The sequence below is a fragment of the Dermatophagoides farinae genome, chromosome 7 (assembly GCF_024713945.1).
Source record: "Dermatophagoides farinae isolate YC_2012a chromosome 7, ASM2471394v1, whole genome shotgun sequence".
NCBI lineage: Eukaryota > Metazoa > Arthropoda > Arachnida > Sarcoptiformes > Pyroglyphidae > Dermatophagoides > Dermatophagoides farinae.
Window position 1 is genome coordinate 3,772,795 of NC_134683.1, and position 25,690 is coordinate 3,798,484.

General features: G+C 31.1%; 2 protein-coding genes across 6 annotated transcripts; both read left to right on the forward strand.

Annotated features, from left to right (window-relative positions):
• Positions 1 to 753: 753 nt before the first annotated feature.
• ChAT (Choline acetyltransferase) lies at positions 754 to 25,688 on the forward strand. Of its 5 annotated transcripts, none has more exons than XM_075732641.1 (10): positions 754 to 1,045; positions 1,151 to 1,613; positions 10,670 to 10,972; positions 17,832 to 18,047; positions 22,650 to 22,822; positions 22,884 to 23,043; positions 23,110 to 23,290; positions 23,351 to 24,222; positions 24,410 to 24,472; positions 24,604 to 25,688. In XM_075732641.1, exons 3-10 carry the CDS (start codon positions 10,715 to 10,717, stop codon positions 25,015 to 25,017), a joined length of 2,337 nt encoding a protein of 778 aa, XP_075588756.1. In that variant the 5' UTR covers positions 754 to 1,045; positions 1,151 to 1,613; positions 10,670 to 10,714; the 3' UTR covers positions 25,018 to 25,688. The 5 variants fall into 5 exon arrangements, with proteins under 5 accessions (XP_075588756.1, XP_075588757.1, XP_075588760.1 ...); XM_075732642.1 differs by having other exon boundaries at positions 10,675 to 10,972; XM_075732644.1 differs by lacking the exons at positions 754 to 1,045; positions 1,151 to 1,613; positions 10,670 to 10,972; positions 17,832 to 18,047 and adding exons at positions 22,127 to 22,204; positions 22,265 to 22,475 and having other exon boundaries at positions 22,541 to 22,822.
• Positions 4,844 to 6,485, forward strand: VAChT (Vesicular acetylcholine transporter). Its single transcript, XM_047060328.2, has 2 exons — positions 4,844 to 6,330; positions 6,452 to 6,485. The coding sequence occupies exons 1-2, from the start codon at positions 4,844 to 4,846 to the stop codon at positions 6,483 to 6,485; spliced, it is 1,521 nt and encodes a 506-aa protein (XP_046916284.2).
• Positions 25,689 to 25,690: the final 2 nt, after the last annotated feature.

Genomic DNA, 25,690 nt, shown 5'->3' on the forward strand with positions numbered 1-25,690 from the left:
GAAATGTGAAAAAAAACCATCATCATCATCATCATGCCATTTTCGCCAAACAAATTCACAATCTTTACCCCTCACCACCACCACCACCACCATCACCGCCGCCGTCACTTCTTTCAAAATGAAAAAAACAACAACAACAACAATAACAATGGTCGCCGAATCAAATGTCAGTTGGTGGGTGTGGGTGTGTGTGTGTTTCAAACCATGTACCGTGAAAAAAAAAAATTTTTTCATATTCTTTTTTTCAGAAAACAAAACAAAAATATCATCGACATTCGACATTCTATATAATGATGATGATGATGATGAAAGCAAAGTGTTCGAAATACTTCTATATAGAATCGTTCGATTTTTTTTCTGGTTAAAATATTTTCAACACGCCATATACACACATGGCATATATATTATTAACTTATGATTTGTGTGTTTGGTTTGAAATGAATATAGAAAAATGACTTGATTGTGATTGGATAATTTCATCATTGTCTGGGTGGGAATGGCTACCATCCAAAAAAAAAAAAAAAAAAAAAAAAAAATGATTCATAGGAGCCATTTATGAAATACTGAAAAAAAGGCGTATACACACACATGATCATTATTGAATTTTTATGAGTCGGCGCCATCTTCATGGTATGTATATAGGCATCAATGATATGATGGTGATGGTGATGGTGATGGGTTTTTTTTTTTGTCTTCTTCGTGTGTGTTTTTAAGCACCTCCTGTTTTTCATTTAACCAGTGTTTTTTGTATGATGATGATATGAATTCGCGCCCACTTTAGGTTTTTTTTTGTAGATTGCTGTAGAAAAAAAAAATGTCCGCCGCAATAACGATGAAATCAAACCGAATAAAAAAATGAGAGAGAGAGAGACAGGTGAGTGTGTATGTCAGACTACCCATCATCATCATCATCATCATCATCATCATAGTCATTATCAACGACGAATAAAAATAGTATGATTTTGGCTGCCATACTGTGATGGTTGTCACCGACTAACACCATCATCTAAACGGATACGGATAATAACGAAAAAAAAACCTCTGGGTAATTATTATCGATATTGATTTTTCATTTGATTTTTTTTCACCACCACTCTCAAACTAATAATCCTTTATTATCTTTTTTTTGTTGTTTTGAAATTCAAAATAGCAACACCTGTCCACTACCACACCAACAAAAAAAAAATGTGAAAAAAATCTGACCACCACCACCACCCAAATCATTAATGATCAACAGCTCTATCTATCTATCTATTAATCAACGATAATTTATTGTCCCGGCCATTTAATCATCATTTTGTCATATTGTTTCTGTCCGATCAATCAATCAATCAATCAATTAATCAATGTAGTGCAATAAAAAAAAGAAGAAAATTCAAGTGCCATTCATATTTTATTCATGTTGTTGTTATTTTTGATTGATAAATCATATTTGATTTTTGTTGTTGTTGTTGTTGTTGTTGAAATTATCGAACAAAATTATTTTCAATTGTGTTTCAAATGTGTTTGGTTCGTTATGTTCAAATCGACCATTAATATGATGATTCAATATAATCGATCAAAATTTTCATCCATATATTGAGCTTATTCACTCTATTATTAAAACACATCAGGTATGTAAATTTTTCTTTTTTTATCAGAATTCTGTTTTCTCAAAAATCGCCAAATCTTCCCCTCCCCCCTGTGTGTTGTGTTTTTTCTCATTTTGATTGTTTATTGAATTTTTTTTTGTTGAAAAAGAAGAAAAAAAACAAATTCTTTTTGGAGATTCTTTTTCTTCATTAGATAAAAATTGAAAAGTTAAACAAAACAAACACACACACACACACCAATAGGAAATGTATAGGAATAAAAAAAACAGAATCGACATTCACCACATAGCACATCATATTTTAGGAATAGGAATTTGTTGTTGTTGTTTTGCTAGTAACATTAGTCATTTTGATGGCTAAATATTCCTGAATGAAAATAATAGATTTGTCACGAAATTTGAATCTATACCATCATATAACATGTATATTCGAATGAAAGAAAAAAAAATATTAGCTTACCATAGTTATCATTGTTATTGAAACTGATGCTAGAATATGTGAAAATGCAACAAAAAAAAAGATTCTCTGTGTATCTCTCTCTCAGTATGAAATGATGATATAAATAAATAAATAAATAAATGAAAGAGAACGAAAAATAGAGACGAATCTCACGTACTCTAACCTTTATAATTTGTATGTTGAAAAACGAAAGACGCCAATGTTCTAGGATCACCCATCATCATCATCATCAGCATCATTGTTGTTGTTGTTGTAGTTGTTGATGGCTGATGGTGATGTGTGATCAAAAATAGAATGAACAAAATAGAATACTGAAAATGAAATAGAAATGAATGAATGAATGAAATTTGTTTTTATCACTCTGGTCACGTACTAGGTTAGAATGAGAGTGTGAGTGGATGAAGAATTCATTTGGTTTGCTTATTTTCTTTACTGTTATGCTTGATTTCAATTCAATGTTATGGATGTTCATGATGATGATGATGATGATGATGATGATGATGATGATGCTATACGCGTAGTTTGTAGGAGTGAATTTGATTCGACGACAGCCAAAGAAAGGAAGAAAAGAAAAATTTGTTTTGTTAGGCAATCGTATCATGGGTAATCTACTCACCAGTTTTTTTTTGTACCCAAAATATCTGAAATTGGCTGTTGTTTTGTGTTGTATTTAGTAAATTGTGTGTGTGTGTGTATGCGTCCACTTATTTAATTATCATTGAAACAACGAACAATTTCCGTTTTGTAGATTCAATCGAAAATATTATTATTGTTCATTGGAACAATAATTTACAAGAACATAACATTCGAATTCAAATTCAAACTACTCGTATACGTTCATAAATGATGTTCGTATATTTTGACCAATATCCGGAACATTTAAACAATTTACACGTTTGAAATGATGAAAAAGAATAAATTTTCAAATTGAAAACAAACTACCATCATATATTTTTGCTTTTTAGCTAATTGGATTGATGATGATCATGAAAATGATATAGATGTAGTTATAGTTGGTAGTTTTTTTTCATTTTCATTTGATCATCATAAAGTGAATTTCAAAAACGAAACGTAAATGTGGTTCCAAACCAATAGCATCAGCAGCCAAAAGACGTGCTCAAAAGAATTATTGAGTGTGTGTGTATGTGTGTGTGATACAAAATTACATTTCCAACACCCACCAAATATACAACACCATCATTATTACTTTTGGTTATTATTGGTGTTTTTTTTTTTTTTTTTTTTTTTTTTTTTTTTGACGACGCGTATTTGGCGCGTGATGTAATAAATAATTGATATGGACAAACAAAAAAAAAAATTTTTTTTCCCTTGTTTCCTATGAACAGTTTTTGTGTATAGTTAATGTGTGTGTGTGTGTGTGTGTGTGTGTGTTTGGTGAATTTTTTCTTTACATACCATTTCTGTTTTCTTTTTCGGACATTTGTCAGCAAAAAGATAAAATATAATCATCAATGATACACGTTTGGTTTTTATTTTCTGTTGAATTTAAATTTCGTTCCGTTTTTTCTTCATCATCCTATAGAAAAAAAAATAATCATCATCATTTCTTTGAATTTGATCAAAAATAGTGAATCGAATGGTTGCTCTGCATGTATTTGACATTTACGAAAAAAAAAATTTAGTTCTTTGTTCCCATTTTTTTTTTTTTTTTTTTGTTGCTTTGGGCCATATATATTTCCATCATTCATGATGATTATGATAAAAATTTCTATTGAATTCATTCAACCAAAGTCATCTTGTGTGTTGTTGTTGGTTGTTGGATACGATAGAATAGAATAGAAATGGCCTTAAGGGTTATTTTTCATTCAGGAGTAAAAAAAAAAATGTCGATTCGATTCAATGATGATGATGATGATGATGATGATGATGATGAAAAATTGAAATTTGCAATGCAAAAATATTATCATAACGATAATCTAATCATAATTTTTGATATACACATGATGAATGATAAAAAAAAATTGAGAAATTATTTATTCTGAAATTTTTGACATTATAAACACAGCACAGCGAAAACAGAATACAGAATACAGAATAATCATTCATTCATTCATTTTTTTTTTTTTTTTTTGGTCAAATCGATCGAATCCCAAAATAAAATGAAAAAAAAAATTTCCATATCACTTATTCAATTGGCGTTTGCCCGTGTGTTGTTGTTGTTGTGGGCGTTTACCGCCTACGTTTTTTTTTATAAATTCAAAATTCAAAGCTGTGCGACTAAAAAAAAATTTTTTTTTTGTTTTTTTCTTTCGTTTTTTTTTCTAAATTTCAGGGCGCTATTTTCGATTCAAAATCAAATTCGTTCATCTCGTTCTCAATAAACGCCCACACACACACACACCACATACACACACACGTCTTTAAAGCACACCCAATTGAATAAGATGGAAATGATTCATTTTTGTTGTTATTGTTGTTGTTGATGGCAAAATGTAATCATATTTATTGGAGAAAAAAAATATTTACGATCGATGGTTTTCCCCATATATATTGAATAATAATTGGATTATTTATTATTGTGCTGATGATTATTGATCATTGATTGATTAATTAATTATAATTGTGTGTGTGTTTGCGTGTGCTATTTTGGTGGTAATTGTGTGTGTGTATTGTGTTGTGTATTATTGGTGGTGGATTTATGTTTGCACTTGGAATTATCGACGACAACGGGCAATAAATATAAAAACAAAAAATTCGAACAAATCATCATCATCATCATCATCATTACTATCGATTAATTCGTTCATCACAAATTCAAATTCATCTTCATCATGCCTTTCATACCGATTATTAATCAGGATACGGAAGAATTATGGAAACGTTTCAACGAAAAAATTGAAGAACCAAAAAGTCAACGTCGTATTATATTGTTTATAGTATGTGTGGCATTATTATTGGACAATATGCTTTATATGGTTATTGTACCGATTATACCGGATTATCTACGAGAGATTGGTGCATGGGAAACACATGTAGAAAATGCCGAAATTGAATATCGTAATATATCGAATAAATTCGTTCCATTTCGTATTGGTGGTACTACAGTTTATGAAGGTGAAGATTCAGCCGTCGGTATGTTGTTTGCATCGAAAGCAATAGTCCAGTTATTTGTCAATCCATTCTCTGGTGCTATAATCGATCGTATCGGTTATGATATACCGATGATGATCGGTCTTGGTGTTATGTTCTTTTCGACCGCTGTGTTCGCTTGTGGCCAAAGTTATGGTGTATTATTTTTGGCACGATCATTACAAGGTGTTGGTTCAGCATTTGCCGATACATCTGGTTTGGCTATGATTGCTGATCGTTTTACGGAAGAAAATGAACGACAACGTGCATTGGCTATAGCGTTGGCATTCATATCGTTCGGTAGTTTAGTAGCACCACCATTTGGTGGTATTCTTTATCAGATTGCTGGTAAAGAAGTACCATTCATCATATTATCATTAGTATGTTTGATTGATGCATTTCTATTGAAATTTGTGATGCAACCGACCAAAGAAATACAACAAGAATGTTCATCAGTAGAAAAACCGGCCGGTACACCCATACATACATTACTTATGGATCCATATATTTGTTGTTGTGCCGGTGCATTAATTATGGCAAATGTATCATTAGCATTTCTTGAACCAACAATATCATTGTGGATGGAAGATACGATGCATGTTGAAGAATGGCAAATGGGTCTAGTATGGTTACCAGCATTTTTTCCACATGTATTGGGCGTCTATTCAACCGTTACATTAGTGGAAAAATATCCACGTTATCAATGGTTTTTTGCCGCATTCGGCCTTGCCCTTGAAGGCATCTGTAGTTTTATATTACCATTCTCAAAATCATTCTGGTTTCTAATATTACCAATATCCGGTATCTGTTATGGTATAGCATTGGTCGATACATCATTATTGCCTGCACTTGGTTATTTAGTCGATTTACGTTATGTTTCAGTTTATGGTTCAATATATGCTATTGCCGATATAAGCTATTCAGTTGCATATGCAATTGGTCCAATTATTGCTGGTTCAATCGTTGAATCGATTGGTTTCACTGCATTAAATGTTTGTATTGCATTATCCAATCTATTATATGTACCAGTATTGGCTTCATTACGTCATGTTTATGATTATGAACAATTTGAACCGGAAAATATTGGTATGACTGAACAGACGATACCGTCACAACGACCATATGGACAACAATCGGGACAACGTTTAATAATGACTGGACAATCACAACAACAACAACAACAACAACGGCAGCAGCAGCAATCTTCTTATGTTACATTTAACAATAACAATTATTCTTCAACAAATGAAATGAACCGTAATATGATGATGACAATGTCTGGACAAAATCAACAATATCAACAACAGCAGCAACAACAACAACAACAATACAATGAGCCAATAACACCGCCACAATCAAAATACAATCCATTCACATCATCATAGAAATAATAGATGATCACATATATACAAAAAACAATAAACAATGATAATCAAATCTGTAAAATGAACAAATAAATAAATAAACAAAAGATGATGACCATGGATAATCATCGTAAACCATGAACATTTCATTTGTTATATATATTCTCTTGTTGTTGTTTGTCATTGATGATGATTATTAACTGTTCTTTTTATTGTTGTTGTTGTTTTTGTTTCAATTATTATTCGGTGATTTTGTTCTTTTCAAATTTTTCTTTTTTTTTGTACATATGTTCAGTATTTTCTTTCTGTTGCATTCATTTGATGATGATCATGTATGATGTGTGTCATTGTGTTTGATTGTTGAGATTGAAACCTAAATAAGAGAAAAAAAATTAATTTAGTTTGATAAACCAAAACCAAAACCAAAACAAAAAAAAATTCATTTTCATTACCACCACATACACATTCTTCCAATTTTACCATTCTATTTCAATAAAATAATTCTAATCGAGCTATAATCAATCATCAATAATAATAATGCTGATATAATACGACGTTCGAATTGATTCGATTAATCGATTCTTGAAAATAATCGATGTTTTTTTTGTTGTTGTTATTTTGAATTTCCATTGTTTGTTCGATTGATTTTGTTGATGTGATGATTACCGAAATAAAACAAAACAAAACAAAAAAAAATTTGTAAATTTCAAATCAAATCACAATCGTTTTTCCATATGTTTGCATGCAGCATGTGTTGTCAATGATCAATGATGATGAAGAATTAAACAAAAAAAAATTGAAATTGATGTGTCATTTGTTTTCTTTCATTTTCTGTTTGTTTGTTGACACATTATTGTTTGATATATATAAAAATCGGTCCATTTGTTAAACATAATTGTCTTGTCCACATAACAGTCAATCAATCCATTCTATCTATATCTATCTATATATTTATTTGTCCAAATATTACCTAAATAATAAATAAATAATGAATAAAAATTTCCGTTTTACAAAAAAAAACAACAAACCTTTTTCTAATTGATCGATAATTGCATGATGATCACCGATCAATCAACATGTCGACAAACACCGGGATGAATTGTGCGTGTGGGTGTGTGGCAACGATAAATAAACATTAATTAATGGAACGCTATAGTTTGGTTGATTGATTGGTCGAAAAAAAGAATTGGCTTTCATCGATATGTGATGTGATTGATAGCACGCTAAAATGGCTTTAGCTTCCCATGATTCAAAATCAAATTTGAATTGATTTTCATAGATGATTTTTGAAATGTGAAAAAAAAATTTTAAATAAAAAAAAATGTTAAGGGTGTTTTAGCGTGTTGGCAATTACATCGATAGCTACGCATCGACCAAATCGGTCATCATACACGGCCAATCAAACAAATCAAACGATTCGAATGATTTATTTTTTTTTCTTCGGTGATGACGGCTACATCTACATGAATTGTGCAATCAATGTCAAAATAGGAAAAAAATAGAAAAATGTTCGATCATTGCACCGGAAACATTGCATTAAATAATAATCCTCTTCTTGGCCGGATTTCCTTTTTCACATCATACATGATTATCATTAGAAATGAATCCAACCACCATCATCATCATCATCATCAGCATATGTGCCCTGTTATCATCTCATTCACTCAAATGAAATATTGATCAACTTTTTTTTGTTCGTTGTGTTTTTTTTCCCATGAACATATATAAGAACAAAGATTGGATCGATAAATGGCCCGATAAATCCGAATCACATTCAATTTGGTACGGGCGTGTGTTGCCGAAATTACAGTACATTCTTTTCCACTCATCATCCTTATCATCATCATTGATCCTTAAGTTTTACGTGTGGATCCTAAAAAAAACAATGACAACAAACAAAGTGGACCCCTATTTTTTTATATAATCCAGATACATTCGATCATGATCATGATCATCATCACAATGAATGATAATGATAATGATGATGAAATAGACTGACCAATATTATTATCAATGATCGAATTAGTTGTTATTGATACCATATGGGTACCGTATTCGTATTTTTTTTTGTTCTCTTTCATTCATTTCTATATCGAATGACAAATTCATCATTTCATTAATATAAATTCCTTGTTATATGTATCACCACATATGTTCTTCTTTCTATCTGCCTGTGTCCATTTTTCTCTTTGACAAAATTCTTTTCATTTATTTTCATTTTCAATTATAATAATCACATTATTATTATTATTATTACACACAAACATTCATTTCATTCAAAAGAGAGATAGAGAAAAAAAAATCTCTCCATTTGAATTAAGAATATTTGAGCATAATACCCGGTGTCTATTTGTCTGTTTGTTTGTTTTTGGTGCACACACACAGTGAAAATAAATAGATAGATAGAAAACAGTGATAGTGATGTGCTTTTCATTTTCAAAATGGGCTTAAATACCGATATTGTTTTGTTTTGTTTTCTCGTTTCAAGAGACAACAACAACAACAACAAAAAATGATGTGCTGTGATTACACAATAGTAATCACAATCACACGAAAAAAAAATTGGGTAATATTATTCTCTTATTATCCAATTTCATCATCATCATCATCATCATTTGTTTTTTTTGTATTATTAAAGAATCCCCATATAATATAAATGTGTGTGTATGTGTTTGTGCGCCTATTTTATGGCTCCATATACAACCTAAAACAACGTAAACGGCTATGATGATGATGATCAAGGGGATCATGTGTGTGTGCATGGAATCCCTTGATAGATAGAGATATGGCATAGTATGACCGGATAGGATATATATAGAGACTAGAGAGAGAGAGAGCGAGAAACGTTAAGCTTTGTCTTCTTTGTCTCCTTTTTTTTCATACTTTGAATTGATCATTGATGATGACCATGATGATTACAATCATTGAAAATAGCCATTGATAGTGATGGTAATGACCAATATCATTTTTTTTTTTTTTGTTTTTTTATTTAAAAAAATAAACCTGATATGAATCCAATTTTTTTTTGTTCCAGAAATACAAAATCATGTGTGTGTGTGTGTGTGTGTGTTTTGTATTACCAAAAACAAAAACCAAATAGAGATGGACCATTATTCTACATTGTTGTTTTTATTAGATTTTCAGATAGATATCCAAAAACAACCAAACAACATCAATGATGATGATATTATTGAACGAGAAAAAAAAGCTCTTGAATTGAAATGGTGAATTCGATAGATGAATACTTGAAACAAAATGATAATCATCGTCGTCGTCATCATCATCTTTCAATGGCCAATAATATTATTTCGTCATTGACCAATAATCATGAAAATGAAAATGAAAAACATTCGATTCATGATGAATTCATTCATTCATTGATTAGATTCGATATATCAATTATTGTGAAACCCAGGTGGATCGATGATGATGATGATGATGGAATCCAAGAATTTTTTTTCCTTTCATTTTTTGGTAGTTAGATTCTCCCGTTTTTTTTTGTTTTGTTTACTCAATTCTATTCACACACACACGAAGAATTGAATGAGAAAATGTCCAAGAATCGAAAAAAAAGCCAAAAAAATTTTTTTCGTTTTCATTTTAATTACCAATGATGCAAGATATACAAACAAACAAACAAAACGCAAACATTGTACACACACACACACACACACATGATGACTCTTGATCTTTCAAGAATCGATCCATATGAGGATCATTTTTTTTTGGTGTTGGAAATTGTTTATTGGTTTTTTTAAGTGTGTGTGTGTGTGTGTGTGTGTGTGTGTGTGAGAGAGAGTGTGTTTGTTTACTTTAATTCTTTATTTCATTTTTAATCACGTGATTTGTCACAATTCTCACTATACATACTGTATAATTGAGAATGATTCCAAATATAATATTAGTGTGTGGGTGTGTATTGTGTGTTTACTTTTTAATTAATTTAATTGAATTAACCAATCAAATTGTTTGTGTAAGTGTGTGTGTGTGTGTGTGTGTGCGTGTGTGTATTTAAGAACGATTCTTGACAAAAGTTTTTCTGAAAATTTCTGAATATTATTTTCGATTTGAAAACTTTTTTTCTGTTTTGTTTTGCCATTCCTTTTGAAGATCTTTTTTTTCTTGTTTTTTTTCATTGAAAAAATAATATCCCCTTCCTTACAGTTTAGTCGCTGATATTTTTTTCTCTCTCTGTTGTTTCGATTTGTAATGACTGTCGATGATGATGATGATGTACAACGAAAACAACAACAACGAACAGCCAAAGCAATGATCACTAAAGATGATGGTGGTGGTGGTGGTGGCGGTAAAAAAGATTTGGCAATAAATATCTGCCCGAAAGAAAGCGGTACTGGTGGTGGTGGTGGGGTTGGTGTTTGTGTTGGTTCAAGATCAGGCCAAGAAGAAGGAGGAGGAGGAGAAAAAACGACATGCAGCAGCGAAATGTGTCAAGATAAATGGATTGAGGTATGTAAATTTTTCGACATTTTCACTTTTGTTTTGTTTGAAAGAAAAAGAGAGTTTAATTTATCTTTTGTGTGTGTGTGTGTGTGTATTCTCTCGGTACACAATTCATTTATTGTTTTTTTTTTACTTTGTTTTGACGCCCACCATTTTTTATTATTCTCTTATATTCTGAATGGTTGATTGTGTGTGTGTGGTATAAAAATTTGAATTTTTTTCGCATACGAAAGGATGCAAAAAAATGAGAATATTCTCAAGAACAATTTATTCTTGGAGAGAGAGAAAAAGTATGAATGTGCGTGCCATTTTCAAGAAAAAACAGATATTCATTCTTGACTAGAATATATCTCTAAGCCACATTTGACCTTCCATTTTTATTCCTAATTCTAGTTTTGTGCTTGGCAAACAAGAAAAAAAAAATTCCAATTTTTTTTTGTTTGAATTGATTCCGATGAAAGAAGAAGAAGAGAAGCGAGAATATTCCATAGGTTAGATTATTATTATTCCTCTAGTAGGGTAGAGTAAGCAAAATTTGTATATTCGATTTGAATAACGGAGAAAAAAAAATTTGCGTGTCTTTGTAAAATAAGTAAGTGCGTGTGTGTGTGTGATTCACATACCAAAGTTTCTTCTGAGAGAATATTCTAAATGTGAAATGAGATGTGAATTGTAAATTTTTTTTTGTTTTGTTTTGTTTCCCTATTCTAGATCCGGTTCCTAGATAATAATTGGCAGTTTGAGTTTTTTTTTTGGATCTTGGTGTGCTGGTTTGTTTTTATTTTGGATCGATTCGATTAATCTATCTACAATGCTCTCTCATATTCTTTGTTTTCATAAAATATAGACAGTTAGTGAGAGTGGTTCTTATTACCATATTTTTCCTATTTTTTCTTCAATGAGTGGGCGTCTCATTTATGGCAATTTTTTTTACGGCAATTCTTGGTTATTAGTATTGTTATTATTATTATAACTATAGTTGTTGTCGTTTTTTTCTGTTTCTTCAGAGACAATCAAATTTTTGTTTTGTTTTGTTTTGTTTTTGGGGTACCAAGAAAAAAAAGTTCCAGAATTTCAATCAAAATGAACATCGACAGCAGCAGAAGCAGCAGAGAGAGAAAATGCCCCTAGTTTTTTTCTGTATGTATATGCTAATAATAGTGTGTGAACTAGGAGGGTGGCATCGAATTTGGTGCCAAGAAAAAAAAACGATCCGTATAAAAACTTCAAACTCAATTGAATTGTGCAAAAAAAAAAAAAGAATATGAAAAAAAAGTACTCTTGGGACCCAATTGGTCGTCATCGTCATCATCATCATCATCATCGTTGTTGTTGTTGTTGTTTTTAGAAAACTACAAAACTTTTAACCAACCAAATGATGATGATGATGAAAAAAAACAGAGAGAATTAAAAGTACAGTGCAGTGTGAGTAGGAATGAAAATTTTTGTTATTCATTTCTCTTTCTCTTCTTTTTTTTTTTTTTTTTTTTTTTTTTTTGTTAAATGAAATAATAAACGAAATGAAATTCTTGTGAAAATGAAAAATAAAAAAAAATTCATTCAATTTCAAAAAGAATTTTAAAATGAAATATATGAATGGTGTGGTGTGTTCCAAGTTTTCAAAGTTTTTTTTTATACAACGCGAAAGATCTCTCATCATTAATTTCATAATGATGTTTTCGTCTTTGGCTTTTGGGGTGTGTGTGTGTGGTGTCTTTTTTTTTGATTACTTATTTAGCTCACTGATGATGATGATCTGAAATTTTTTTTTTGTTTGTTTGGAATCGTGGAGAAAAGAAGAAATCATTAAGTCAAATGATTTGTTTTTTTTTCTTGGTTGGTTGGGGTGGGTAGGTAGGCATGTTTGGATAGTAGTGATGACCCAATTTTTGTTTCCCTTAGGTTTTTTTTGGCCAACTTGTCTTTTTTAACTTTGACAATTTTATTTTTATTGTCGCTGTTGTTGTTGTTGTTGTTGTTGTTTATCGGAAAATTTATTCTTTTTTATATTTATATATTTCTGATGCGTGACAATTCTTTTTTTTTTTTTGGTTCAAATTATATTTTGATGTTCCCTTCGTGTGTGTTATCCACAATTTATTCAATGGAGAATATTAATAATTTCAACAAAAAAAAAATTGACCTCTGGAGAAAACTTGACAATCACACACAGAGAAAGGGAAAGATCCCTTGCATCCAATTATTATTGATGTTGAGATTATTGTTCTCGGTGGAAAAAAAACATTTCGTTATTTTTCATAAAAATTTTTTAAATTTTTCTTGGAAATTTTCTGAAAATTTTTTTGTTGCACGATTCTGATTCATTCAGAGACGACTATCATACTGAAACGAATCCCATCTGGTCGACAGAACAAAAAAAAAACCAATGGATTGATAACAGTCTGTGTGTGAATTTTTTTTTTTTTTTTTGTTTGCCGGAAAAAAAAGTTGTTGAAAATATTGCTCATCATTTTTTTTTCTCACTTCACAACAATAACAAAATTGATCCATTTACCAAATAAAGATTATGTGATTAAAAAAGAATCCCATTTTTCTCCAACACCCCCATCCACACACACACACACACAGACAGAATATACAATTCGAAATGGAGTGGAAAAAATTTTCACCTGAACACACACACAAACTTTAATCTCACTTTTCAAATTCTCAATTATCCCACCCACCCACACACTTCATATGTAATAAATTGTTTGGTGTGGTGGTGGGTGTGTGAAAATTGAAATTTCATTTCTCTTTCTCTTTGTCTACGGTGTTTTCACATTTATAATTCACAAGTTTGTATTGTGAAAAGAGTGAGCGAGAGAGGAGACAATTTTTATAATAATGAAAATGAAAAAGGAAATTGAAAAAAAATAACGAAAACAATGCTGATTGTGTGTGTGTGTGATTAGATTTTATTCGTTTGGATTGGATTTTGTGTTGTGTGTGTGTGTATCGAGAGAATTTGTTTTTTTTTCTGGAATTTCTAGAACAAAAAAAAAATTAGCTCAAATTCATTTTATTATATACCCAAATTCGAAAAAGAAGAATTCATTATTTCCGAGTTTAGTTTTTAGTTAAGATTAAAAAAAAAGAGAGAATTAGCCTCTCATTGGTAGTGAAAAAGATTTTTATTCTCGATTCTCAGACCAATTCTGTGTGTATGTGTGTGTGTGTATATGGTGCAACGTTCGCGCGTCAAGAGAGTAATTATTGATCCCCTTCTGAAATCCTATTGTCGTTGGTTGGTTGGTTGGTTGGTCGGTAGAATATAGAATAGAAAATCCAAAAAAAAAGAGTAGCCAGAATAATAAAAGCAGAAAATGAAATTCATGAATGTGTGTGTGTGTGTGTACATGTTCGATTTGTTTTTGGTTTGGTCTGATCCAGAAACAAACAAACAAAACAAAACAAAAAAAAGAAAGAAAATTGGAAAAGTCAGTCAGTCAGTCAGTGTTTTTGCAAATTTCCAATTCAAAATTCAATTCCTATGTCGTTGTTGTTGTTGTTGTTTTTGTCAATTGACATTTTCCGATTGTCGATTGTTTTTCTTTTTTTTTTTGCCTGCTGGTGGTGGTTTAGCTCTTTTTATTTCATAAAATTGACAGCGAACAAAAAAAAAATTGGGACAATGAAAATGAAAACAATTTATAATTCCCCAGAAAAAAAAACTAATTGGCTACCCAAACAAGCAAGTAACGACAATAATAATAATAAGGATAACGAACAGTAAAAAAAAAACACAAACGACTAATGACTACAACCGCCGGGGACAAATTATTATCCGTTTGTGTCTGTGTATGTGTGTATAGAATCTGCAGTAGTGTTGGTGTGGTCATACCGATGTTTAGAGGCAAATATAGAGGTGTGTGGTAAAACCAACTAAACATAACCCCCCATCATCATCATCATCATCATAAGAAAAATAGCCCCGAGAGGTGTTTTTATTTTACTGTCTGGCCATATAATTATAGCGAGAGGGGGAAGAAGAAAAAGGTTTGGTGTATTTTATTATCGAAGAATCGATCAAAAGTTTTGCCCCCCCCCACTTGCTTTCAATTTATTTTTTTCCCATTTGTTTCTGTTTCTGTTCCACTGCTAGAACACGTGCAATTATTTTTGACCAAATGAGATGCTTCTTTGATGAATATGATGATGATGATGATGGTTCCAATTGGAATTTCTACTGCTACTGCTGTGTGTGTGTGTTGTGTGTATGTGTTTCATTAATGAATTTTTTTTTCTATTCTTTCATCCATAAATTTGTTAGTCGCTTGAATTGACTGATTTTGTACGATTCGAATTTAGATTTGGTTAGTTAGTTTTTCTAGTCGATTGTGTAATAACAATGGTGATGATGATGATGATAATGATGACAATAACAACAACGTGATCGAGAAAAAAAAAGAAGGGGTGTTTTGTGACTAGAATTAACCAGAAGATAAAAAAAAACAATGAATCGATAGAGAATGTGTATGTGTAAGCGCTTCATTACCGATGCAAGTGTTGTCGTTCTCATCAGAATTTTTTTTTTTTTTTTTTTGGGTTGCAAATTCGTAACAACCAATAAACTCGAACTCGAAAAAACCCCGAAAAAAAAAGATCGACCAGTTGTCGACAAAAAATTATTGTTTATTATAACAGAAAATAAATAAATACCCGTGTCTTTATCGACGCGCTGATATATAGTGATCGGATTGTTGTTGTTGTTGTTGTTGTTGTTGTTTTGCTTCATTACACACAAACATTATTCTTTATACGCATGTTCCGTTTCCGATTTTTTTTCCATTTATTTATTTATTTATCTATCTATCCCCATTTGTTTCCTAATTATAATCATCATCATTATATTTACAATTGAATGTAAAGTAACAACAACATCGAACAAACGAATGAATGAAAATTAATTAATAACATGGCAAACCAATTTGCTTGCTTGTTGTTGTTGTTGTTGTTGTTTAGTGTTGAATGAATTGGATGAATGAATGAATGATGAACCCCAAAAGTGGAATTGTAGAATACACCACTTTGGTCTTTTTTTTTCACTGATGATGATGATTATTTGCCCTCGAACCTTTTTGAAGATTTTTTTTTTTGCAAAAAAAATCTGTATTTGACACTTTTTCATTTTCATTTTTTCATTTCTGATTTTTTTTTGTTTTGTTTTTAGCCTAGTAGTAATAATGTCTTGAATTCAAAATTAAAATAGAAGACTGAATGAAATTCTGTGTGTGTGTGCATGTTGTGTTTACAAATTGGTTACAAAGGTCACGTGTGTGTGAGTAAGGATATATTGATTCTAAGGTCGTACCATAGGTATATATCGAAATAATTCAGAATTCAACTACATCATTACAATCCATAGATAGAATTCAATGAATCTCCAACTGTGTGTGTTAAATGGAGAATGAATTTCATATATGAAATTTTTTTGAAACATTTAAAATAAATGAATGAAAATAGATTACTGTTGTTGTTGTTGTTGTTGTTTTTTAGTTGTAGTAGAAGAAAAAAAATTCAATTTATTAGTTTTGAAAAACTTTTATTTTTAAATAAAAATTCTAGATTTAGAATCCCAGAAAAAAAAGTTCACCACACACACACACACAGAATAAATGAAAATCCATTAGAGATAGTAGTTATTTATGGTGGAGAATTGGCATGTGTAATCTAATATGTTTTTTGTGTGTGTGTGTGTAGAAGAATAAGAAATAAGGTCTCTGATGATGATGATGATTAGAATTGATGTCACCAGAAAATCATCAGAAATCTGAAACCTGCTGTGTGATTTTTGTTTGATTTGTTTTTTTTTTTTTTGGTTTTGGTTTTGTTTGAATGATCATCAGCAAAAAAAAAGAAAACCACAAATTAGATTTTTTTTTGTGAACCCATTCTAAGAAGATTTTATAGAATATTCTTAGTTGTGGATGGTAATGATAAATAGAATATGTGTATGGAACAAATAGAAGAAAAAAAAATCTAGAATAATTTGTACCATGGATATATACAGAATTATTATTCGTGCGTAATGATTTAGAGGTTTGTCATCATCATCATCATAGACGTTCATGTATGATGTGTGTGTGTGTGTTTGTTGTTCAATCAACCAAAAAAAAAAGGAAAACCAACAACCCGAAAAAACGGGAAAAAAAGTGTAACAACAACAACAACAACAATCATAATAAATAAGACAAAAATAATATTCAATCGAGCGAACTCAATTTTTTTTTGTTTCTGGTTAGTTTATTTGGTTGGTCGGTTTGTGTTTTTTTTTATAATGTGTGGGTGACAATATATAGAGCACGGAAGCTTGCGGCGGTGGTAAGAAAAAAAACAACTGTTTGTTGTCCGGTCTGGTTTTTAGGCAAATGTCGGGAATATTCGGTATGATGATGAATGGAACACATGCTCTCTTTATCATCTGAATTCTGAATTTTTGGGATAAAAAAAAACTTTGAACATTTATTGTGAATATTCTGCTGCTGCTGCGCTTTCTTCAAGTTTTTTTTTCCGAATTGGTGGTGCCCAAGGCATACTGTGTGTGTGTGTGTGTGTGTGTGTGTGTGTGATCATTAGAAATGATAGAAAAAAAATGATGAGGAGGATGAGGATGTAGGATTCTTTTTTTCAGATTTTTTTTCTCTCTCACTCTCTCTCTATTTGGCCGAAATATTCTCCAAACAGTCTGATTATTTTTTTTTCCAAGCCTTAATTGGCTCTCTTGTTGTTTGTTTTTTTTTTGTTTGTTTAAAAAATTTGAAATTTTTTTTCTTTCTTTCTGGAAACTTTTTTTCTCTCGAAAATTAATGATATGATTTTTTTTCTCTATTTTTTCTCGTTTGTTTGGAACACACACACATAGAATGATTTACCAAGTCCACCAATACCAGATCTAAAAACAACAATGGAACGTTATATATCTGGCCTGGAACCGGTGATACAATCAAAATCGCAAATGGAACAAACACGACAAACAGTAAAGGATTTTCTTCATGGCAATGATGTTGATGATGTTGACAGTGAAGGAAACCGTCTACAAAAACTGTTGATTGAATATAGTCAACAAACTGACAATTGGGTAAGTGATGTGTTCAGTGTGTGTGTGTGTAAATACCTCTTCAAAAATTTCATAATATGTGAATGTGATCCATATGATGATTTCAATGATGGATTATTCTATTATTCAATTTTTTTTTTGTTACAATGAATGATGGCTGTGTGTATGTGTGGTTGACGACAATATACACTTAATCTCTCTCTCTTTCTCTATTCTATCTTATCATTTTGAAAATTCTGGAAAAAAAAGAATGAAAGAATATTTTCTCTGTCTCTGTGTGTGTGTGTGTGTGTGTGTTAATCACACTGAGCAAAATTTTTGGAAAAAAAAGACCAGAATCGAATCCAAAATAATAATAATAATAAGGATCCTCTTCTCGGTGTATGTGTGTGTATGATCTTTGAGTGTTCCAGAAAGAATTAGTGAAAGAGAAAAAAAAAATGAAGAATGAGGATGAGAGGAGAACAAAGGAAGAAGTATTACTCCTCCTCAATTTGCTTGTTATTTGAGTATTAGCCATCCAATTCTGTTCTGTTCTGTTCTGTTTGTGTGTGTATATTGAAAGAAAAAATAAGCATGGATTTAGCTAATTCTGTGTTTTGTTGTGTATGTGTGTGTGTGTGTGTGTGCCAAAATAATAAAAATGAATAAATGAAATATAACATTCAGGCCTATTCCATTCAACATTGATGAATGGTGTGTGTGTGTGTATCGTGGATCCTACACTATTCATCTCATCACAATAAATACAAACTTGTATGCCGCCTACCTACTTTCTCCTATTTCTTCTATCTGGTTCGATATATTTCGATCCAAATCAACAACAACAACAATAAATGATCTGAGAGATCATTTCGAGAAAAAGATCTTTTTTTTTTTGGTTCTAGTTCTAGTTCTGGTTGTTGTTGTTGTCCTAATTGGCTTTATCTAACAAAATAGTCGATCGCCTGTTTTGCTGGCGACGACGACTTTTTCCCCTGCGAAAAAAAACCACCCTAAAAACTTTCTCGATTCTCGGGTATGATAAATAAATAGATCAAACAAACAAACAGATCGCACAGACTAATCGACAAACATACACACACAAACGACAAATGATGTATATATAAGGGTCATATGAATGATGATGGTAGTAGTGAATTCTATTGAAAATCTTATACAACCACCACCACCACCGCCACCGACTGCCTCTATTCTTTTCAATCCAACAAAAGAAAAAAAAAACTGGATAAAATATAATCACCAGAATCTGAATGACACCTTATATATTTATTTATTTCTGTTTTTTTTTTTTTTTTTTTTTGGTTTGCTACAAATTATCTAAAAAAAAAATATCCAAACTGAATGAATTTAATTAACGTTTTTTTTTCTTCTCGATATATATAAAAGTTTATCATCAACAGAATATCGAAGAATTTTTTTTTTCATCATGTTTTGCAAATTGCTTCCATCATTATTTTCGGTTGTTTTGTTTGGTTTGCTTGTTGTTGTTGTTGTTGTTGTCGTTGTTAATTGGCAACAAACATGAATTGGGTTGGAAAACTCTCTCTGATTTATATTCTTACACAACCACTGATCCCCCCTTGTTTTTAGATTATTGACATGTTGTTGAATCAAAAAATTGGCTGTGTGTGTACAATATAGAGCATTGATTCTCAAAGATTAATTCTATTCAAGAAGAGTGGTGGTGGTGGTGGTGGTGGTGCTATTGAATTTTCGATTCTCTTTGCCTCTCTCTTTCTCTGTGTGTGTGTTGCGTGATAATGATTCTTGGATAAATTCGATACACAATGATTGTTCTGATGATTAGCCAAATTACCATATATATCTAATGATGATTGTAATCGACAATCGAAAAATAAAAGAAAACAAGAATTCATTATGGATTTTGTTTCTTTAAAAGCCAATCCATGAATGTGATATATGGGTGTTATAAATGATGATGATAATGATAATATTAACCCAGTGGCCAGTGGCTAGTGGTGTGTGTTTTGTTTTATTAACACATTTAAAAAAAGATAAAAATCAACAGCAGAAGCTCGTTTTTTTTCAAATGTTTATTTGTGTGAAGCTTTGAATTCCATGGCTGGCAGACACATACACACGCAAACGAATTTTTTTTTCGATTTTTTTTTGTTGTCTCTCTGAAATTAAACTCACGCAATTTTTTTTTTCTAAATCGCACATTTATGTATAAACCTACCTATCAATTTTGAATTCTGAATCGATTCTGAATGACCTGACAATAATAACAACAACAACATCCTCTTGAATACAGCAGCAAAAAAAAAAAAAAAAAACAATAAGATCAACGACCACCGCCACCACAACGAATGTAGTGAATTCCCGAATCATCATCATCATCATTATTATTATCGAAAAAATAGGAATGAAAGAAATTCTACCACCTGCTCCCAAATGAATGAATGAATCACAATTCTCTTATAACGTAATTTTCGTTTTTTTTTCTCCGTAACAACACAAACTGTCTGTGTGTGTGTGTGTGTTTTTATTCTATCTGTCTGAACTGTCTGTCTAAATTCTCATTGTATTTTTTTTTTTATTTTTTTTTTATTTTTTGGTGGTTGTGAATGTGAATTTCAGAATCTGTCTCTGTCTGTTGGTTTTTTTTTGTACATACATTTTCATTTCAAATCCATAGACAGAAAAGACATAAGGAACAATGTAGACAAAAAAAAATAACTCAAAATGATGATTGTCAAGAAAAGATGGTAAAAAAGTATAGAATGATATAATATTCAAAAGATCGAAAGATCGATTCTTGGCGACTGTTTTTTTCTTTGTGTCTGTGTGTGTGTGTGTGATAAATGTGTATAGCTGGCCAAAGTTGATGGTTATTTTATTCGATTTTTTATTTTGCTTTTTTCTTTCTATAAAAAGAGAGCAAGAGAGAGAGAGAGAGAGATTGATCGATTTTTTTTTCGTTTTCACTGGCAAAAAAAAATTGAATTTTTTTCTCCTCGTTTAATGAATGAATGATAATTCACTTTTAAAAATGATATTATTATTTAGATATAGAAAATTTCATTGGTTGGGGTGGGTGTATGTGAATGGGTAATTACGAGCAATTATGTGGTTTGGTTTTTCTTTCTCTCTCTTTTTCATGGCAAACAAAATTTGTATCGATTAAAAAATGAAGAGAGAAAGAGAAAATTTTTAATGAACAAAAAAAAAACCCCCGGTGGTGGCAGCATGGTGGTGATGGTGGTTGTCCATTCACACGCATCTTGTCCAAGTTTCAATTATTCTGTCTGTCTCTCTCTCTGTGTGTGTGTGTGTGTCGATTCAATTCCATTTGAATCGAAAGAATTTTCCAAGAGAAAAACTTGAATGTTTTTGATTGATTTTTTTTGTTTGTTTTTTTTTCTTGAGAATAACAACAACAAAAAACGACAAAAGAAATGATAGACAAGATTTGTTTCTTTGTTTGTTTACTTCAAAAAAGATATTTCAATCGAAAATTTGATGATGATGATATAACAACAAATACCAGGACAGAAATGATCAAAACGATCAAGATCAATAGAATTTTTTATCGTGAGTGAATGAATGGGTAGTAATAATAATCAAGGCCACGACATTGATTGTGTGTGTGTGTGTGTGTGTGTCAATGATAATCATTAAAAAATAATGCATTTTTTTTCTTGATCATCAATTATTGATCAATATATATAACGGTTTAGCTAGCCCCGAACCACCACCCCCAGAATGCAGAAAAAAGATTGTAAATGAAAAACAAATGGAACAAGAAAAAATACCGCTATGCACCCACCGATAAACAAGATAAAGATTTCATTGAACTCTCTGGATAAAAATGCAGAATATTCCACTTATCTAGCTTGTTTAGAAAAATGATGATTTTTTTTGGAGGAGAATTTTTAATTGGATTCCATCATCATCATCGTTTGGTGTGTGGTTTTATTCAATTTAAAAAAAAAACTGTTTTTCTATTTTGTTTGTTTTTCTTTCTTTCCATTGAATATAATATGAACCTCAATCACTAAAAAACTACAACTAGCCACTAGTCATCGTCATCGGAAAAACAAGGCTCTATGAATCATTTTCTATTCAGCATTTTTGTTGTGTGTTTGTATGTGCTGTACAACCAACCATCACATAGTAGAGATTGACAGGATTTTCAATTTTCGAATTTGAATGTGAACAACAATAAAAAAAAAATTCTTGAATCCCGTGATGAATGTGTGTAAATGAGAGAGATGAAGAATTTTTCTACAGAATCCAAAATGCAAACGATGATGATGATGATTGAGCTCAGCTGTGTATTAGCATTTTTAATCATTTGACATGAAATGTCAGCTTTTGGTGCAAATGTGTCCAAAAAATTTTTTTTTCTACACACACTAAACACACAATATGGTTTTTGACAATGAATATTCTATTGGGGATATATTCATTTATTTTGTGTGTGTGTGTGTGTGTGTGTGTGTGTGTGTGTGTGTGTGTGTGTGTGTGTGTGTGTGTGTGTGTGTAAGAGTTTGATTGAGTCATCATCATATTCAGAAATTTGATTCGAATATTTCGATCGAATGAGTAATTTTTTTTTATTTTGTTTTGTTTTTTTTCCATGAAAAAAATAAAAAGTCAACCGATTTTTGGCTAGATGATATGTATCTTACAAATCCATCACCATTATTGATCAATTCGAATCCATTTTTTCTATTACCACGACAATCATTTCAGCTTACATCGGATTTAATACGTTTTGCATCGTTTATAACAAAATTTGCATTCATGTTTAATGAACAAATTGTTAGGTATGTCTGTGGTGTGATTGATGAGATTCGATTGATTTGATTTGATTTGATTTTCTTACAGACAAACACTGAAACAAGATATTGTACGTGGTAAACGATTATGTATGGAAACATATCGTCATTTTTTCACTGCATGTCGTATACCAGGTGAAGATAAAGATGAACTTCGTATCCATCCATTTCCGGGTAGCCGACATTTTATTGTAGCTGCTTTTAATCAGGTATTTATTTTTTTTTTTTTTTTTTTTGATTAACACAACTACACATTGTACTTATTAATTATAAAGTTTACTGCTGTCCATCTGGAACAATCATCACCATTACCGACTATCGCTGAATTGGAACAATGTTTATCATTGATTTGGAATCGATCAAAAACACCGAAACAATTTCAACAACCAAACATTGGTATATTGACAACGGAAAATCGAAAAATTTGGGCCAAAATTCGTACCGATCTGATTAAAGGTATGTTCAATTTGATTTGGGTGATAAATCTTGGAATGAATTTTTTTTTCTCAATCATAGATCGGACAAATGCCGAAAATATTCGATTGATTGAAACATCATTGTTTATACTTTGTTTGGATGATTTTATTCTACCAAAATCTTGTCAACGTACTGGTTATCGTGATTCAATACAGATTGCTAAAATGGATCAATCATATATGGCTTCAATGTTATTACATGGTGGTGGTAGTGATGTACATACAGCAAATCGTTGGTGGGATAAATTTCTTCAGATTATTGTTTCCAAAGAAGGTATCTGCGGTGTTTTAATGGAACATTCAGCATCCGAAGGAATTACAATGTTGAATTTTTTGGAAAAATTTCTCATTTATTATCAACAACAACAAACGACTGGAACAACAACAACCATTGTTGATAATTCCAATCTATTGATGCGGCAAACAAGCGCTGAATGGAAATCACCATCACAATTACCATCCTTATTATCATCATCATCGACAACAACAACAACAATGCTAAAATCAACGCCATTACAATGGAATATTTCAATAGAAATTGAAAAACAAATCAAACAAGCAGAAAAACGTGCTGATAAAGCAGTCGTTGATCTAGATTTATATGTACTACGTTTCAATGAATATGGTAGTGATTTTATTAAACAACAACGTATATCACCGGATGCATACATCCAATTAGCATTACAATTAACCTATTTTAAATTACATCGTTGTATTGTTTCTACATATGAAAGTTGTTCATTACGACAATTTCGTATGGGTCGTGTTGATACAATACGTGCATCGACTGTGGAGGCACGTGATTGGGCTCAAAGTATGTGTCCACAACAGCCATCATCATCATCATCATCAGCATCATCATCGACAATTGATAATCCAACAACAACAGCCGCCAATTTGTTAGATGTTGAGGTAAATAAATAAATGAATGAATCGAGAGGAGAGAGAGAATCATCATTCTGATTCCTGAAGAGTTTTTTTTTCTAAAATTTGCTTCGAGCGAATTTTTTTTTTTTTTTTTTTGATTAACATTTTTTTTCTGTCTGTCTTTCTTTCTAATATTTGTTTTTTCAATTACTTTGAACACACACACACATAGGAGGACCGGAAAATCAAACTCTTCAAACGAGCAATTCAAAAACAAGTGGAAATCATGCAATATGTAAGTGAAATTGTTGTGTGTGTGTTTACTGAACCATAAATAATGTTCATGTTCGTTGTTGTTGTTGTTGTTTTTTTGTTTTTTTTTTTCGTTGTGCCCGTATATATGTACATCACATCATATATATTCAGACATCGAGTGGTCATGGACCTGAAAATCATCTTCGTGCATTACGTGAATTGTCCAAGAAACACTTTGGTTCAATACCAGCTGTTTTTCGTGAGAAATCTTTCGGTGAATATGGTAATTATCGTCTATCGACTAGCCAATTGCCTACTGATGCCGATATATTGGTTGGTTATGGTGCCGTTGTACCCGATGGTTATGGTTGTTCATATAGTACGAAAAAAAATCATATCATATTCTGTGTATCATCATTTTATAGTTCCGATGAAACTAGTTCAGATTTTTTTGCATTAAGTCTTGAAGGAAGCCTGTTACAGATGCGTGAATTATGTCTACGTATGAATGCCAATGGATCATTGGCAACATTTTCGGCACGAACACCCGATACAACAACAACGACAAACGTTAATATTTCATAATTGGTAAAAAAAAAGAAACCTGACTGTGTTCAAATGAAAAAAAAACCGACGTGAAAAAAAATTGTGATCCAACAACAACAACAAAAGTACAATACACACCCGCCACAACATATATAATACCCCCTTCAATTATTGTTATTAGTGAAACAACAAAAGTTTTATCCGAACAACAAAAAAAAAACAAAATGAATATTTTCTTTTGTGACAAATTCCCAACTACTAATTACATGTAGAAAGAGTTATTTTCTTTGTGTTACATCTCTGTATATTTTCCTTAATTATTTCCGTTTTTGTTGCCACAAAAACACATTGAAACAAATGCTACCAATCAATCAATCAAACAATATCACCTGACTCAATCACACACACACACACACCCACACAAATACACTCACTCAAAACAAGGTTGTGACCATTATTTTATTCCAATCAATCGAAATATCATTGATTTGGATTCATTTATTTACAAATAGATAGATACATTGATAGAATGGTAGTTGCATCATCACAATCATCGTAGATATTTTTTTTTAGTGATCATCATCATCATCATCTAGTCATCATTGAAATTGATTTAATCAAAGAAAAGATTCGTTTTCGTGCAATCATTCACATATCACAATATATTATTTATTTGTTATTGTCATTCGTTATATTTATTGTTGATTTTATT

Excerpts from the sequence above, each read along its gene's own strand:
- ChAT (XM_075732641.1), top strand. The coding sequence starts at position 10,715 with ATGACTGTCGATGATGATGATGATGTACAACGAAAACAACAACAACGA. Across the intron at positions 22,823-22,883 it reads TTTAATGAACAAATTGTTAG|ACAAACACTGAAACAAGATA; the intron begins GTATGTCTGTGG and ends ATTTTCTTACAG. Across the intron at positions 23,044-23,109 it reads TTGTAGCTGCTTTTAATCAG|TTTACTGCTGTCCATCTGGA; the intron begins GTATTTATTTTT and ends TTAATTATAAAG.
- VAChT (XM_047060328.2), top strand. The coding sequence starts at position 4,844 with ATGCCTTTCATACCGATTATTAATCAGGATACGGAAGAATTATGGAAA. Across the intron at positions 6,331-6,451 it reads CAACAACAACAACAACAACG|CAACAACAACAACAACAATA; the intron begins GCAGCAGCAGCA and ends CAACAACAGCAG.